This window comes from Volvox carteri (genome assembly GCF_000143455.1).
Source record: "Volvox carteri f. nagariensis unplaced genomic scaffold VOLCAscaffold_79, whole genome shotgun sequence".
Classification (NCBI taxonomy): Eukaryota; Viridiplantae; Chlorophyta; class Chlorophyceae; order Chlamydomonadales; family Volvocaceae; genus Volvox; species Volvox carteri.
In genome coordinates, this window is record NW_003307622.1 from 453796 (window position 1) to 472001 (window position 18206).

Below are 18206 nucleotides of genomic sequence, written 5' to 3' on the forward strand. Positions count from 1 at the left end.
CAGAGTTATGCACACCTTTTCTTTTACAGCTAAGATAGTTAGCAATATGGGCATAGAGAAGCTTGGCTGCGGTCGCTAGCTCCCTATCCAGATTCTCAGTTTTCCAGTCAAGTCCTTTGTGCATTTCACATGATTTATTTGGCGTAGGTATCCTTTATCCACTTACACGCTAGCAGGTCGCTCTTTCAACATCTAGTCCGACCTCTGCTGCATAAAGCCCAGTAATTCGGACTGATTCTGATGGACCTGCTTCGGACTGAGTTATGCTTTGGTTAATACATTCTTAGCGTTTGTGCTTCAGGGTGAGTTTTGAAACTAGTATTATTGCCAGGTCCCTGTCCTTGACTGCGTACTGTGCATAAATACGTGCCATCGAAGCCCTCGAGCTCGAGCCCTTTAGCCCTGGAATAACGTCTTCGCTCTCAGTCGCGCAATATGCGTCCTAAACTTGCATGGCTCCCCAACGTCCCTTCTGCTGGGCCACCACCGGCGGCGTTACCTCCATTATTGAGTTATGCACAAAGCAATGTTTTGCAGGTGGAACCTTGAACCTGGCTACCGCGGGATATCATAAGGACGCTGGCCCTTAAGCTTGGGTCCGCCGACGGTCCAAACAATACTTTCAATGCAACCAATATGATTGGTCGCACTATTCGGCCAAGGCCCCTGTCTTACACCGAGCGCATTCCGGTGATCTTCTTACACCGTCCCAAGGGCCCCGACGACGACGACAGCCCGCCGATAGACCCGGCCCTCGAACAGTTCCTACGGAACTGCGAAGATGAGCGGGAGCAAAACGGCCTGCTTAGCGGCTTGGAAACAAGCCGGAGACGCCGGGTAGGGCATGTTGACTGTGCCCAGTCCCCTCAGGGAACAGGCTTGCCTATGTCAGCTCTATACTGACTTCAGCTTGTTGGACTGGTAGCAACTCTTTTAAAGCAGGATTTCCACTGTCGGTCAAATTGTTGCCTGGGTACGCTTTTCGTTGAAGAGCAGCAAGCCCCGGTGGGGTCCGTCTCTCTCGCCCCTTAAGTGCCCCTCGTGCTGCGTCTGGCAGTTGATCGCCTGGCACTTGGTCCTAAACCATATACTTCTACCTGCTCGTAGAAAAATCGACACCACCGGGCGGCACAGCAGCAGCAAACGCAACAACACCAGATACCACAACAGCAGACCCAGACTCAACAGCCGGCTGTGCTAGGTACGGGCGACGGAGCTGCAGATGCCTCTGCCATTGCCGTCCCAACCTGGCGGGAGATTTCCAACTATGCCAGCAACGAGGAGGCTATGGCGCGCGCGGACTCACGGAAGACGGCTGAGGCAGGACCCAGCGTGCCGCCGCTGCTGGCCGGGATTTTGCCAGATGTGTCACCTTGCCTGACGACGCAGAGTGGTCTGGGTTTGGACGCCGCCGCATACATCATATACCAGGATCTTGTTCGGGACCGGCAAGCGGAACCGGCGCTGCTGCAGTATGACATGGATGACGTGGACGAGAAGGCGCTGACGGCGATAAACGCACCGCGGGTGCGTACGCTTGCGGCGGCAATACTGAAGGGGGGACGCATGTGATGAGCGCATGAATGCAACAAGGACTAATATGACGGGGGCGGGCGGACGAACTAGGTTGTGGAGTTGGTGGGTGAGGGACTGGATGCGTGGGGACCCGTACTTTCCAATTCTGGCCTAAGGGACCCTAACGTCCTCCAAAGGTTTAAGGTGATGCTTCAGTTGCACATCATTCCAAGACTGGTTTTGGAGCGGACTGGCTTAAGGAGTTTTCAGGGCTTTGCGGCAAAAGCAAGAGGTATCGCGCCCGGATCATGCTGGTCTTTGGATCGCTCGCCGCTGGCATGTCCCCATCGTCTTGCCCGCTGATCCGTATTGCTGCCCTCCGCCGGACCCCACCCGCGCAGCCACCTCTTCCCAAGCCAGGGCACACTGGCGCTTCCAGGACACCGCCGGCGACACGCGCCGCTGCGGCGGCAGCCGCGGCAGCTGCAGCAGCGATTCTTAACGAGGATGGCTTTGAGGCTCTTATGGGCGCTCTGGAAAGGGCCCACTTCGAAGTGCTACAGCAGCGGCGGGAGCTCTGGCAGGCGGATGGTGGGTGGGTGGGTTGGATTAGCTGCGGGAGAAGCGAAGGGGTGAGGGTGTTCCATATGTGGGTCAGGAGCAGGAGGAGAGGAGACTGCGTGGGTCATGCCTAATGTGGATCTTGAGTGGCAAGAGATGCGGGATGGGGACCTGGTGGGTCAGCAACAGGACGGGCAGGGTATTTCAGGACACGTGCAAAGTGATTCCCCGGAGGTGGCTCTGTTTTCCACCTCAAACCCGCTCGTTGGGGTCGTTCGGGTTCTTTGTGGGAAATTTTAAGGAATTTGTCGGACTTCCGAAAGCAGGCCGACAGCACACGCTTTGGGTTTGGTACTGTTGCCATCCTGGGTCGTAGTCTGCATGTGTCCTACTTGATGTGGGCACACGTAAACACGAGATGTGATGCGACTGAATGCCTCTCCCCCTGTCTGTCACATTCGCTTTCACCCTCTCCTCCCTTCCCCGCGCTGCTCCTCTCATCTCGTCCGGCACATGGCATCATCCCACACGCATCCATCCACCCATCCACACGTGCAGTGAAAGCGGGCAAGGTGCCCAAGCTGCCGGCTACGGAGAAGGTCCTGTCTTGGGAGGCCGCGGTGGCGGCACTGAAGCAGCACCAGCCGCCGCTGCCGCAACTGCCGCGCGCGCTGTATAACCACTGGCTCAAGCGACGGAAGCAGGTGAGCCCCGCGGGAGCGCTTTGGTTGGTAGGGCTGATCAAGGACCATACAGCTCGGGCGACGGGAGCCACCTTGCACGGTAGCGGAGGGTGGAGCACTGAGCGGTCTCACATCAGTGTATTGATGCGCTGACACGCACACTGCTGCTTGGACTTGTGTAGGGGCAGACGACCGAGTCTGGGGCAAACGTGCGGGGTCCCTCTGGGATTGCGGGGACGATCGTTGTGTTGGCCGGGCGACGGTAATGGTACACGCAACTCGGGGCATTAAATGGGGAATGACGCATACGAGTTTGCCGAGGTGGTGTCGGGCTCGATTTCGGGAGCGGAAATCTTTACGCTTGGTGCTATTGCGCTGTTGGGTGTCTAGGATGAGCTAGTCCAGAGACACCAGCGAGCATGAGCGCACCAAAGCAAAGACACACCATGACACGGCTTGTGGTAGACCACTCTGTGCCTTCATCAGCCATTGCCGTTATTTTACCCCCTCGTCGTCTTGCCCTCACCCAACTCCCATGAATGCCTGTTCGACGTTCCAGGAGGGCGGGCCCCTGCTGGAGTACCTGTGGTACGAGCAGCCTTGGAAGGTGTGCAGCGGATTTGTTTGGTCCACGTTTTGATGGGCATTGCTCGTAGCAGCGCTCGTTTATGCCGCACACAAGCCTCCTCTTTGATCGTTGCTTTCCCAGGCTGGACTTTCCAAACGCCTAACCCATTGGGATGGAAGCTCAATGTGTGCTGGCTGCTAGGTCTGCCTGCGTAGAAGGAATATTGCCTTGCGTGAAAACGAAGCGCAAGTAATATGATATGCAAGGAATGTAAGAAAGTGTGACATCAAGTGGTCCGTCTATGCCGCTTCTTTCCCTGCTTACAACAATTGCCTTCCTTTCATGGTTCTCTCCACCTTTCTTTCACACCACATCACACTCAGGCGATCTGCTTCCAGGACCGTGAGCATGAGGGCGAGCAAGGCGACATGCCTTTTATGGCCACGGAGACGAAAAATAGCGCACGAGGTGGCTGGAATCGGATCCGGATTGACAAACGGGAGGCATATGAGCGGCTGATGGAGGTTCGAAATGAGTTTGAGGTAGGTAGATTGGTCTGACAAGCGTGATAGTGGAGAATGGCTGCAGGGAATGGCTTCGGGTGTGGATGTATACGGGGATTTGCAGTTGTAAGGAGCTGAACCCTGCGCAGGTCTGTCCTTGCTAGATGGATGGATGGATGGATGAAAAGGAAGGTGTGGGTGGCTGGGATTGGGGGCCCATGCCTGGTTTGGGCATGGGCAGCCTGCCTTTTACCTCTGCGATTTCCTATCTTTACCCCTGGCCCTCACATCGTCCTCTGCCTCCAGTTACTGCGCACGACGGCGGACCAGGTTAGGAAACGAGAGCGGCTCAAGAAGCAGCTGCTGAAGCTGTATCGGGCGGAAATGGCGGCCAAGGTGGGTGGACGGATTATGTATGATGGAAAGGGGAGAGCGCGTGCATGAACTCATTCCCAAGTGGCTTCGTCTCAAATTCCAACGGGCTGGGAAGCGGGTAGGTAGCAGATGTATGAGTGGAGTCCTAGCGGGATACTTAGGACGAGGCTGCGGCGTCATTGTTAGGGGCCTCACGTTTGCGGTTGTGATGTGCCTGTACACCGTTATCATCGGAAGTCTTGAACTGGGCGCTGTATTGTGGCTTGCCGTTGGACTTCCCATTAGTCAGTTTCCCATCTGGACTCTCCAAAGTACACACACGCCGCGGCTGCTGCTGCTGCTGCTGCTGCTGCCACTGCTGCTGACTGGCCCTCTTCTCGTCCCGCGTGTGCTATACAGCTGGGTTTGAACCTTCACCACAGCAAGCATGCCACCGCCGCAGCACCGGCATCAGCGACTGGGGCGGCAGGGACGCAGTGTGCCGGATCCGCGCAGATCCCGGCAGGTCCCAACAGCGCAGTTGCCAGGGCAGGCACCGGCAACGGAGCGGTGGGTGCTGACGGCGCAGTTACGGCCCGTGGGCCCCGTTCAGCCGCAGTAAAGGCTCCGGCTGCAGCAGCGGTTCCAGCTCGGGATCGTTCCGCAGGTGAGCCGCCGCCCAACAAACGTCGCCGGGTTGCTGCCGAAGCAGACGTGCTGACAGGGACTGCGGCGGCATCAGCAGCAGCCGCGGCGGCCCCGGAGCGAAAAGAGTCCAAGAAAGCAGCAGGTGCAGTCCTGGCGCCGGCCAAGGAGATCGAGCCGAGGAGATTGCGATCGGCAGCCGCGCAGCCGCGGCTGCCCGCGGTGGGAGCTCCTGTACGGGGTACACAGGCGGGAAGGGAGGCGGATGATGGGGGGAAGAAGGCTGGCCGTCCACCGCCGCCGCTGCCCTCGCCATCGTCCACCTCATCCTCCGCATTCGCCTCGGGCTCTTCCAGTTCGGATGGCGAATCCGATGGTGGTAGCACCTCAGATTCTGATAAGTCCAAAGAGTTTATGGGCGTCACGGCGGCAGGGCGGGGCAGAAAGCCTCCAGCTGCTGTGGGAACGGGTGTCCGTGGGAGGGCGCGAACTAGAGCAGCAGAGCGGTCTCAGTTAGCTGAGGAGCGCAAAGCACCACCGGCGGCGCGTGCTGCCACTCATGGTGGCGCAGGGAGCGGTGACTCATCCTCCAGTGGGGGTACATCTTCCTCCTCCACAGCGGATGACGAGGAAAGGGAGGAGGGGGGGAAAAGTGACGACCATGGAAAGGTGTCCTCGTTATCACCATCGACATCGTCGCCGTCGCCGCAACGGCAGTCTTCCTCAGCATCGTCGTTCCTTTCCGAAGAAGGCAGTGAGGCAGAGGTGGAGGACTCCGGGTCGCCGGACGCGTCGTCAGGAAGCAGTAGCAGCGACGATGAGAGTGACGCTCAGAGCCAGGGTGAGAGCAAGGAGGCAGAGGCGGAATTACCCCCCACGTCATCGGATGGAACGGACAGCGACGACGAGGAGGAGGAGATTGGAGAAGGGGAGGAGGAACATGAAAAAATGGCTGGCGGAGGTGAGTTTCACAACGACGATTGAGTCTATTCACCAAGTTGAAATATGTGACGCTCTTGCGTCGCCCGGTCGCATCCAGGTCCTCTTGGCGGTGTGCCTGCTTGGTTAAGATGCCGTGCGATACCGTAGATTGTTCCTCATGTAATGTGCCGCGTCCGATTCCCATCTGGCTGCCGATCTAACGGACTGCCAACCGCGCCATCCTGCATACCTGGTCCTGGCTGCAGGTGGCGGTCGTGGCCGGCAAGTCAGAGGGCGCAGCCGACTGTGGGGCACCGGGCACGGAAAGGCGGCCCGGCGTGGTGCCGGCGGCGCCTCCGGCTCCTCGGACGGCGACAAGGAGGAACGGGGAGAAGAAAAGGATGGCGTTGCGCGCTCTGGGAACGGCAACAGCCAAAGGGCCCGACGCGGCGAAGGCGTCAGAGCGAAGGGTGGCGTGAGGAGGGCGCGTAGCGCATGGGTGGGTCGAGCTCAGCAACAACAGCAGCGACCTAGGGGCCCAGTGCGAGAGCGCTCTTGTCCAGCTTCCCAGCCGATTGGAAGAGTGGAAATGGAAGCGGCGGCCGCCTCTTCCCCACGCTCTGTCAGCTTATCCCCCGTGCAATCGTCGCCCAAGACGCACTCGTCCTCACCAACCCGTTCCAGCCGCAGTCGGCCAGAGAACTCGCCGGCCTCGTCGTCGTCACCGGAGCCATCACGTTCCACGTCGCGGTCGCCGCCACTACGGCAGGGCCGCAGTATTTTTGCAGAGTCTGCTGGCACGGTTGGAGGCTGCGGTACCAAGCGTCGCGGTGCGCTATCACAAGAAGCACGTCGTCGTCCGTTGCCTGCTGGGATAATACACAACAGCCGCCACGCGGTGCGGCAGAAGGCGCGGATTCCGGTCAAGCTGGCGAATGGTGGGGCCCCTGGTGGCGGCGCTACCGCTGCTGCTGGAATTCCCATGCCGCCCCGTCCGAATCGGGAATTGGTGGCCTTACTTAAGATGCAGCGCGGTGGCGACAGTCTTGCAGCTGGTGGCGGCGCTACCGCTGCTGCTGGAATTCCTAAGCCGCCCCGTCCGAATCGGGAATTGGTGGCCTTACTTAAGATGCAGCGCGGTGGCGATAGTCTTGGTATTGCTGCGTTTGGCGGCCGTGCCAACCCGGGTGCGGTCGTGGAGAAGTCGAATCGAGACGACGCATCGGGATCCCGAGCTGTGCCGCGGACGGAACACAAAATTAGTATCGGCGAACATGTTGCCGCACCGATGGCCGCTGCAGTGGCGGGACAGCGTACCGAAAACGCGGTACGCAAACCCCTTAACAACTGGAGCGCCGCTGGATCTGTCCCGTCGCCCCGGTCACCACTAGCTGGCTCCAAGCGGCCGATTGAGGTGGCCAACGGCACCGCGGCTGGTACAGCGAATGCAAGCGCGAACGGGTGCTCGCCCAGCTCTAGCCACAAGAAGACCAGGGTCGGCTGGCGCAAGGAGCTGGCTGCCCTGCTGGGCAAGCCCTTGGCCGCCACGTCGCGGTTCCTGCTGCAGCGAAAGCAGGTCCAACCACCACGTGCGGTGGCAGTAACGGCTGCGGACCCTGTAAAGGCAAGCGGTGGTGGCGGCGACGCGGCCCGCGGGTCTGCCCAGCGGATTTCCATGCTCCGGGAGCGGAACGGAACAGTGATTTGTTGAGACATTGGCCGCCGCTGGCGCTTGCGTTGGGCTCAACAGCCGAACGCGTGCCTGGTATTGATATGATGGCTTTTCGCATTGCCTAACCCATAAGCATATATGGCTGCCACGGCTGCGGCGCCTGGCAGCGCCTTGGCCGTCCTCGGGAGGATTGCGTTTGAAGAATGCAGTGTGCAGCGTGCGCCGAGCTGCCGGCTAACCAATTTTCAATTAACATGGTTGGACATACTTGACGCCGAGCGGTGTACGAGCCGTAGCTTGTCGAACCCTTTTCAGGCAGTTGTTCAGGCTGCGAAGTGGCCGTGCCTCTTCTAGGGCCACTACGCCAGCTCTTTTACCTTAAACCCTTTCTGTATGTGACATGGCGTCGCCCTCGGATGTTCAGCGAAGCACTAAGGCATAGGCATGTACCCCAGCATTCGTAAGCACTGCCGTCCTGGCAGCAGCTGCATTGTGCCGATGTTCTAGTCCATGAAGCCAAGAGACTCCTGCCATCACGTGTGGAAGCATTTAGCGCTTATGTAGAAGGCTACGTACGGGCTTGGACTTCAGGGCGTTTAATTGATGTATGGGGTAGGCTAAGCACAGGGCCCGCAAACCCTGTTTCAGGCGGGACACTGTCTTGGCGTGGGCCGGGTAGGCTGGCTGTCTGCGGTGGGTGTGGAAGGCGGTGGGACGGTGGAGGAACTGCGGGCTGGACGCACGCACAGCCGTGACACTGGTATGAAGTAACCTGAGGCATATCATAAGGGCAATATGCTGATGCACGCGACTGGCCTTGGAGGCGCTTTAGGGTCCAGTTCGGCGCTTTGCCTGGGGCGTAATATGGGCCTGCTGCTGAGCAACTGCTGTCGCCGACCCATTTTCGCGCTCAGGCCGTACGGCGTTATGTCAATCGTTCCGCGGCTCGCCGGACGACGTCCTTAGGGTCCATCCTGGAGCTGCTGACGGGATGCGGTGGCGGAGCCGCTGCAGTGCCGGTGTAGCTGCCATCAGGAAAGGCAGCAGCGGCAGCAGCAGCAGGCCTGATAGAAGTTGGGGTGGGGTGGAGTGTGTCCTGTGCCTGGACGTGTTCACCACACCTGTGTTGGGAGTGCAGCTGGACCTCTGATCACATTCTCAGATTAACACAAGATAATGGCTGTACCATACTTCGTTCAGTCTCCGTCCGAGACGCACCTCTTGCATACTCGCTGACAATGACAAAGGCCAGAGCGCTGCACTCGTGCTGGCGTATGTGTGCAAATAAGAGGTCATGTAGGCTGCCTTGAAGGACCTTAATTTTTTCCCACCTGACCAGGTGTGTGCCGGTGTTCGCCCTAACCAATTGGGATGCTGGCCAGGTGGCCATGGTGTCCGGATCAGTGTAAATACGAAGGTAAGGGTATTCTGTCCGCTGTAAGGCCAAAAGATCATGTCATCTTTTACCTCTACTCCAGTTGGGGAGGACCCTACCAAGTAACTCCACACCAAGTAGCTCCTCCACACGATCTCCGCCGCAGGTTTAGGTCAAGAAATTGTCGTTGCCAAGACGCAGCACCCACCCGTGCAATAGATACGAGAGGGTTGGGCACATTGCCACCAACATCAACTGTACAAATCTAGCCTCGGTACTTCAACCTTAAGATTTTAGATCTCAGCAGCTTTTTCGCCATTGCCTCATGCTGCCCAAAAATGTTTTTATCTCCAATGGAATCAACCCCCTCCTCGAAGCGGCTCAGGAGGGTTGGTGCCCGTCTGTCTGCATCCGTCTCTACCTACCTGCCAGCGTATATCAGCAAAACGTAGTACGCCACACCGGATTCTAATTGTTAAGAATTGCTTTATTAAAAGCCTTAACATAGAACGATTAAGTTTTCAAGGCAGGCCGGTTGGTAGTCGTACGGCTCAACCCAGCTCGGTCGCCTATCGCAGCAAACACGCAACCTGAAGTTTAGCGCCGACTCGGCAAGCATTCTTCGAATGGCCATGCGAAATGTAAACACGTTCAGTTTGCCTGGGGCTTCGCGCCGCATGGCCACATCAACGGCTTCCCCGCTTCTATCCAACCCCTTATGCCTCCTTCAACAGACGGAGCCCCGACACAGCAACGGGCGCCGTACACACCGGAATCGGGAGTCCCGTGTGCATATTCCTGCCAGCGCCCTACCAGCAGCCGCTCAACATGCATTACTACAACTTCCGCCGACATGCGTTGCCTGAATCCATCGCATAGCTTTCTGTTCCTTCCTTTAATATCTCCTTATTACCGCTATGCAGGAACTGGTGCCCCGACCGTGTGCATCGGCCAGCGGGTTACCGTCCCAGCACTGATCGCAACCGTTCAGATGGGGACCGTCGCGCCAGCATCCTGGGGCGTGAGCATATGCAACTGGGCTATTACCAACCATGTCGCGTATTACCGCCGTCCAACCGTCGTCAGTCACGCGCAGTCACGTTGCAGCGCGTGGCCCTGGGGTTACTGGGTGCAACTGCCTGCGCCCCGTGCGGCCAGCACTGAAGGGGAAAACATGCTTGCTGGAGCCTCGCGAAGCCGAGCCGTGCAGCGCCCCGCGTCGCAGCGGCCAGCACCCACACTTGTGCAGAACCAAATTTCATCTCACCTCCACGAACCCGCCCGCGCGGCTCCCTCCTCAGGCAGGAGGATAAACCTAATCGGCAGCAGTCCCCCTCAGTCCCCAGTCCCAGCACCGTAGGACGTCTCGCTCCACCCGCACCTGCTTCTACCATACTACAAGTATATGGCACTCCTGCATCCCTGAATCCTTACCTATTGCCGTACGGCTGTACACGCTCCCTGCGGCTCTACCCTCAACACAACACATTGGAGCATGGGCTCCCCGAACATGACCTCAAACCGACGGCCTCACATGCGCCCACAATTTCCGCTCGCATCTCCCGCAAGTCATCCTCAGAAGCCGGTCGGCCCTCCGTCACCAGCCTCGTCAGAACCGCCAGAAGCCGGGGCGACGGAAGTAACCCCGACGGGCCCAGCAACACCTCGACGGCGCCGTATTCCAGCAACGGTGGTGTAGATGCTGCCGTCGCTGCTGACCTCGTACGATGCTCAGGGAAGGAAGTTGCCTGCACTTCCTTCCTGTCGGGTTGTACGGCAGGTCTGGCCCGGAAGGCCTCTCGCGTCTCATACGTCAGTGCGCGGGTCAGGTTCATTAGCACCCATTGGACCTGCGCCGCGGCATACAGCTCCCAAGGGGGCGCTCTCACCGCTACAGGCAGCGACTGCTGAACGTTAGCTGCCGCGCTGCTGCCCGTGCCTTCCGAAGCTGATGCAGCCGGTGTTCCATGCCGGTGCTCCTGGAGTGGGTTCTCGCGCTTGGCCTTGGTGTTTGTCGCCGGCGCCGCTGCCTCTACAGCTGCCTGGCTCTGCTCCAGGCCTTGCAAACCCTGCACTTCTTCCTCACATCCCCTTTTCCTCCCTTCTGCCGCATCCAATACTACACCCATCCTCGCCTCTGCCTCCGCCTTTGGCGTTGCTTCCGCCTCCACCGCCCCTGACTCCGCTGTCGTATCCGCCAGGCTCTTCGGCTCTGCATCCACCTCCATCTCCGCGCCCTGCGAGGCCCCCTCCCTCTTTGCTCCCGGCAACCTGCCCACACCAGCCCCAACCCCTGGCCCTTGCTCCCGGCCAATCACTGAAGCCCTATCCTCATAGACACCTCCACCCACGTGCGCCTGCTCCGAAACACGTGACATGTGCCGGAGGCTTAACCGCCGTATCAGCAGGCCCAGCAGCGACAGGAGATCGGCCTTCATGGCCTGAAGATGCCGTACACCTTCCCGCCCAGATGCATGCGGTGAGCCAAACGGAAGGTTTGGGAGGGAAGGTTTGCGGGAGGATCCTTCGTGCTGCCGTACTGGCGTGCCGCTGCTATCCATTGATCGGAGGAGCTCAGCGCATGCCGCCGGGGCCCCCTCGCCCTCGTGGACATGGACTGCCGCCACCGTGTCTGTCGTGTAAGTCGACGCATTCGTCACTGGCGCTGGTGATGCTGATGCGGCAGCGTGGGCCACTGTGCCGGCAGGTGCCCTTGCGGTTGTGGCGGCAGCAGCAGATACCGGCTGCGGGGCAGCAGCAGCAACAGCGGCGGTGGTCGCAGCCGCATTCCAGCTCTCGCCCACATCGGGCGGGATGTACCGCAGCCATCCCACGGCTGTCGTAGCCGCCGTGAAGAACAATTCGTCAGGCGCCCAGCCAACGCTCGGCACCGTCGCCTCCGCCTCCGCCAACTCCGATGCGCTGTCTCCGCCTTCGCCCCGGCAGCGCTCCTCAACGGCTACAGCCGCACGCATCAACGAGCCACTACTGCCGGCACTGCAGCCCCTGCCGAGTTCTGCGTCACCGCGATGCCAATCACCACCCTCGCTCCCCGCCGCCGCCGTCGCCGCCGCTGGCATCACCATCGCCCTGCCGGCTGTGACATCACCATCATCATCGTACGGCAATAGGCGTACAGCTTGCAAAAAGACCGGCAGTAATTCCCTCAAGATATGGCTGACCGCCTCGAACAATTGAACCTGCGCGACCCTCCTCGGGTGAGGCTTTGCAGCAGCGGTGGGAACAGGGACCGCCGGGACTACATTGTGTGCTCCGGGGCCGTCCTCCGTCGTCGGGACACCAGGGCAGCTGGTCAGGTGCACATTGGCGTCGGCGGCGTCAGTACGGATACCGACGGCTCCGCCAGTGACGTCAGCACTGGTGCAGGCGGACCCCCTGTTGGTGGTCATAACACCGCTTTCCGCCGGCATGTTAATGCTGTTGCCGCCGCAGTACGTCTCCTCTGTACGACAGCTTTCTCCGCACACTGCATTTGTGTTGACAGCATTCGGTCCTTGTCTCTGCCCTAGCTCGTGCCCATGCCCTTGCTGCTGTTGATGCTGCTGCCAGGGCTGCTGCTGCTGAAGGAATGATCGCGGCTGCAGTCTATGGCCATCTCCAGCACGTCCGCCAATGCCACCCTGCAACGACGACACGCGGGTGCGGGCCTCTTGCCCCTCCTCCGCCTCCGCCTGCTCCTCCCGCGCCATGCGCGACGTCTCGTCACCATCCGACCTCGAACCCGCCTCTGGCCCTCTGCCCTCCGCTGCCACCAAATGCGCACGCCAATGCAACGTAGGGCCCACGAGACGTGACGCCACCGCCACCGCAGCCGCCAAACGCTGCTCCTCCCACGTCTGCTGCCGCCGTGCGCCGCCAGCGCGTCCTCCACCCCCCTCTCCGCCTCTCCGCCCGCTTTGCTTCCTGCCCTGCGTTGTGGATACCCCCCCCTCCCGGCAGGCCTCCGGTGGCTCTTCCCTGCTGCGGTTACAACACGATGATAACTCGCTGACGTCGGTGCTTCCGTTACCGTTACCATTACCGTTACCGCAGCTGCCATTTGCTCCAGCTACGCCACCGCCACAACAATCCAGGAGCGGCACCGCCGCCGCTGCCGCCGCCGCTACGTCACTAGTTGCTGCGGAAAGGCCACCCATGCTCCGGAGCAGCAGCATTCGCACCACCTCCACCAGCTCGGTAACATCCCGTGGGTCGGTTGCATACGCCATGACCTGAGTCCACGTTTGGGACCATGCTCGTTGCCTGGGAACGACGCCACTACCATTACCACCACTACCACCGTCGCTACCACAGGCGGCCACATCGGCCCACTTCTGAGTCAGAGGCAGCATGCGCCACAGCGAAACAGAATTAGATGCTGCGGCAGGGCAGGCGCCAGCGGCGGCGGCGGGAGTGGGACCAGCGCCGGGTGCGGCTGCTCGCGCTGCATCACCGCCAATATGCGCAGCCGCGGCAGCGTCGGTACCGGCGGCGACGAAGACTTCCGTATCTAATCGAGGCATCTGCGGTAGCGGCGGTTCCGCCACCACCACCGTCAGCAGCATACGCCGTACGGCACGCAGCCAGTTTGCACTCAGTGCTGCGGCGACGTCAAGGCTAGGACTGCAAGGCAGGCTGCAGTGCTCAGCTGGCCGGGGGTTCACGCCATCGGGGCTTTGGCCCGCAACAGCAACGGTAGCCGCAGCAGGAGCCTCCCAAGTTCCGTCCTCCACTCCACCGCGGCACCTATCTGCCGCCGGTCTGGCTTCTGCCGTTGCTACCGCACATCCCGCCGGCAGCCGGTGGGGTGGGGGAAAGGGCAGGTGGCACGACAGGGAAAGGAGGGCGGAAGGACGGCAAAGAGCAAGCGAGTACAGTTGCATGCGCACATGTCGTCTACCAGTTAGAGCGGGTGCACACGGGAAGGTGGTGTGAGTGTGACGATGTTGATCATGAAGCGGCCAAATGTGAGCTGGAGCCGTCCGGGGTGGGCAGCGTTAGCACTGCGGGTCCCGGCTCGTCCCAGATTACGACAGTAATAGCAGCAATGGAGCTGGTGCCTAGCCGGCCGTACGCCCTCACCAGCCTCCTGTCTTCATCTCCCAGACGCTCACCGGGTAACCCGCTGGCCGCACCGCCACCGCCACAACCAGATGCAGCACCGCCACCGCCAGCACCAGATGCGCCACCGCCGCCGCCGCCACCGGCGCTACCGCCGTCAGCACCAGACGCATCTCCGTCGCCACAGTTGATGTCCAACAGACTCGAGGTTACCATCCCTACGACCTCCTGTGCGGCCGCAACCCCCGCCCCCTCCACAAATCCGCCACTCCTCATTCCGGCGGCGCAGCCTGGGTGTCCGGCAGCCGCTGATGTTACCCGGCGGAGCGCCTCCCCCCGCGCCGCGCCCTCGACTACAAGCTCCGCAGCCTGCAGAAGCAGCCCCCACCACTCCCGCAGACGCCGCATCGTGCCCAGCGGTGGGGGCGGCGGCGTCCGGCTAGGCCCGCGGCCGTCGCCCAGATGGCTCGGATCACCCGCCCCGGCTGCTGACCCGGCCGGCCCCGCCAGTGCCGCCGCTGAGCCCTCTGCTGGCTCGTGTACTTGCCGAGGCAGCCCCTGCTGCGCATACGGCTTAGTGCGGTGATACGCCTCATGGACCCACAGTGCAATCCTAAGGACAGCACGTGCGCAGCGCAAGCTGGATGCCACCACCAGTGGGGCCTCCGCAGCTGATAAGACCGCTTGCGGCGGCGTCAGCGGTGGCGGCTGCTGCCCGGCCGCTGCGGCTGCCGCCTCTGCTGGCGCCGCATCCCCCGTCGCGGCGGCAGTGATGGTCGTGTCCGCCAAGGGTGCCCTCGGCAGTGAGGATGGCTGCCCCGGGGCATCGGGACTGGGAACTGTTCCGACTGAACCCACGTCCTGACGCTGTCCCGACGCAATGGCGCCTGTGGCAGCGGCGCCCTGGGGTTCCGAAACCGGCGCCTGAGGCGGTGCAGGAATGGCGGTGGCGGCGGCAGCCAGTGTCGCCACTGGGCCCTGCGAATGGGACAGATCCGCGGGTCGGCACCCCGCGCGCCAGGAAGCCAGGGCCGCGCGGCAGAGGCGCATGCACAGCGCATGCGTGGGCTTGTAGGCGAAGGGCGGCACGTACATCCACAGAACGGATTGGATCAAGGCCCGCTGCTTCTCCCAGTCTGCCACGCTCTTTTCGATTTCGGGCTCCCTTGCGGCCAGGTTCTCCCAGGCTCGATCAAGTGAAGCTTCCATCTTGTCAAGCTTGTAGCCGTAAGGCGGCTTCGGCGGCGAGGCGGCGCCAAACCTCATTTCCACCAGTCGAATGCGCGACTCTGAGATCTGCATTCGCATGGCGGCAAGGTCTCGCCAAACGTCCTTGTGGCACTTGCCCTGCTCGCCCAGCGCCCGAGCAACCTCCAAGCTCGGTGCCAAGAGCTTTGCCCTTATGTCCGCGGGCCCCTTAGGTTCCTGGAGAAAGACTGCGTCGCCTGCACCGCTACCACCGCCACTGACTGCTCCGCCGCCGTTGATCGCAGCCAGCTGGGACGCAGTGGCCCTTAGGGCCGAGAACCCAAATAGTTGAGCTGAGCCCGCTGGCTCCGCGGCCAAGTCTCCGGCAACCGCAGGGTGCGACGACGCGTGTGCGTTCCAGACGGCGAGGGCGGCGAGGGCCAGTTGCGCGGATAGGACTTCTGGAGGCTTCTCGGCTTCCGGAGGTTCACCGCTGCCGGAGTGCTGGGAGTGGCTTTGCGGGGGTGGAGGAGTCCCCGGCGGACAGGCTTGCTGAGCCCCCGCGCTGAGTCGGATTTCGGTGTGTGCTAATGGCTCTAATGGCCTTGGGTCCCCTTTGTTCGAGTGAAGCTTGGCACAACGCCCCTTCGGGTCGCTGTCATTTGGGTCGCCAACCGCCTGGGTGTCCTGGTGGATTTGACAGGTAGTGTGGGCCGGGCTGCCGCCCTTCTTACGGTTCCGGTCCCGCTTCGAACTGCGAGCGATTTGGGTCAGGGCCAGGGCAGTGGTTTCTGCCGGCTGCTCCTTTCCCGCCTCAAGACCACCCTGGACATGCTCAGAGGCCGTGGCCTGGTTTTGACACGCCGGAGGGGTGCCCCAACAACTGACGTGCCGGCTGGGTTTGCCGTCGGGTCCGAACAGAGGCAGCACGCTCGCTGCGGTGCCGGATGCCGGCGCCCAGCTCCACGCCGCCGCGACGGCGGCACTGTGCGGCGGCGTCGCTTCCCCCAGTAACGGCGGCAACCCGTACGATTGGCGCTTGCCGTCCAGCGCCGTGCAGAGCAGCACGACGTTGCTGCAGAGCAGGTAGTTCATACAGGGTTTAGGGGAGAGGCCCAGCCAACTGCTGCGGTGCGCGGGTATGGCGCTTTGCTGTTGTTGTCCCTGCTGATCCTGGTGACCTCGTTGCAAATGTTGTTTTCGGTGCTCAAACTTGCGCGACGGAACGCGGGTTGCCGCTTCGTAAAGAACCCCCAAAGCACGTCCAAACTGCAGCATCTGGGTCGCGAGCCGCGGACGAGCCTCCTGAAAGTGCGAAAGTTGCTGCACCAGGACTGACACATGTTCAAGAAAAGGACTGTTATTCAGCTCGGCTTCCACATCGGCAAGCTGGCCAGCTGGCGTGGCCTGGATCGTATTGCTAAGCGCACTGAGGATCGACACGCACTCCGCTAACAGCCCCAGCGCGGAAGCCAGCGTGCCGGCACGAACTCGCGCATCCCTGGAATTTTGAGCGCCACGCGCGGCTTCGGTGGCAGACGTCAGCAGCGCACAAAAGCATGCCAAGGTGTCCGAGGCTGTCAGAGCGCGCATGACGCGGGCTGCCAAGTCCACCACAGGGGGGGCTGCTCCAGAGAAGCTCCCGGAAATAGATACGACAGCGGCACGAATACTCAAGTCATGGAACGCAGCTACGAGGCGGCGGCGGAGGAGGACCGCAAAATCTTCTGCGGGGTAGCGTAATGCCACGGCGAAGAGAGCGAGCAGCCCGCGCTGAGATGTTTCACCCTTCACAACTTCCCCGAAAAGCAGTTTTGATGCTGCTGCTGCTGCGCCACTGTTGTCGGGGTTCCGAGGGTTCAGGCGGGCCAAAATTTCTGCTGTCGTTCGAATTTCTGAGATCGGAATACCGTCCCCGCTAGTACAGCTTAGCACGGCTTTACTAGCAAGGAGCTCAAGCCTTAGCGCGTCCTCTGCTGGGTTGTAAGTTGCGCCGGCACTTGGGAATCCAGTTACGGTATTCATGGCGGCCACAAGGTGTGGTGTACCTACATGGCTATGAAGGTTGCAGGCCATAGCCTCTAATACCTCTCCTGATGGTACGTTACATGGTCACCAGTTTGATACATATCACCGAGTTTCTAACCGACAGTTGGCGGTTGAAACTTGTAATAAAAGCTAAACTGAAGCTCTAGACTGTTATAAGTGCACATAAATGCACAACAAGGCACCATCAACAACGAACATCAGGCTTTTATTATTTTTGCGATTTCCATTTGCCCGGGCTACACGGCCGCCTGAACGTCAAGCATCTCCCCAGCGCCACGGAACGTGCCCTCGCCGCCCAATCTCCCACGCATGCGCAAAACGCTATTGCTCGGCCTCCGCATTAGGAGCAAGGTATGCATCCCGTGGTCTCGGGTTTCTGAGACTTCCCTTTGGGTTCGCTTTCTGCTGTCTAGGTGACTTGCGTTGCCTGGTCTTGGTAGGCGTCTGCTGCCCTGGTCCTCTCAGGTGCAGTGCACGGCCAGCTGGCCCCCTGGCTCTCCTCTTCACGAGTCTGGAGCTCACTGCTCCCCCGCAACGGAGAATCGGGTGAGACCGAGCTTTCTAACAGGGCTTCATGCCTAATAAGGAGGGGTAGGGTATCTACAGGGTGTCCGGGTTTTCTCTGTCTTAGTGAGCCTTCACCCCAAGAGCCGGATCAGGCTGGGATTGGAGAATAGTCTTCCCTGGGGTTCTCTGGGAGCTGGTGTCTACCTTGGGGGCTTGGGGCTTACCTGGACATCTAGGCGAGCGCTGGACATCTGCACGGAAAAAACATGACTCTGTGCAGCCGACCCTTTAACATGCACCATGATAAGGACTCATCAACAGCCGCTGCAGAAGAACAAACAGGGGAGAGCGAACAAGTGGTGCATGAAGGAATGCCGCATTGAGTTACTGCGCAGACAAATACAGACGAACACAGAGGCGTGATACAAAACATTCAAATACTCTCCCACTGCAAATACGTACTACGCCTGTCGCTGTCAAGCCTTGCACACATCCCATCCTTCTTGTAAGATGGAGACTCTTTTAAGAAATATCACAAGCGACGATCGATTGAGCTTCTGGTCTCGGAGAACAGATGACACGACTTACGGAGCGCATAGGATCT

General features: G+C 60.6%; 2 protein-coding genes across 2 annotated transcripts; one reads left to right on the forward strand and one right to left on the reverse strand.

The window, feature by feature from the left end:
• Positions 1-636: 636 nt before the first annotated feature.
• On the forward strand, positions 637-7461 carry VOLCADRAFT_121656 (uncharacterized protein; the record flags this gene model as incomplete). Its single annotated transcript, XM_002957757.1, has 10 exons — positions 637-837; positions 1108-1527; positions 1917-2106; positions 2635-2780; positions 3319-3366; positions 3711-3869; positions 4137-4226; positions 4605-5790; positions 6017-6249; positions 6520-7461. The coding sequence occupies 10 exons, from the start codon at positions 637-639 to the stop codon at positions 7459-7461; spliced, it is 3615 nt and encodes a 1204-aa protein (XP_002957803.1).
• Positions 7462-10272: 2811 nt separating this feature from the next.
• VOLCADRAFT_98939 (uncharacterized protein) lies at positions 10273-17259 on the reverse strand (the record flags this gene model as incomplete). Its single annotated transcript, XM_002957777.1, has 3 exons — positions 10273-13769; positions 13912-16773; positions 17193-17259. 3 exons carry the CDS (start codon positions 17257-17259, stop codon positions 10273-10275), a joined length of 6426 nt encoding a protein of 2141 aa, XP_002957823.1.
• Between the last annotated feature and the right edge of the window lie 947 nt (positions 17260-18206).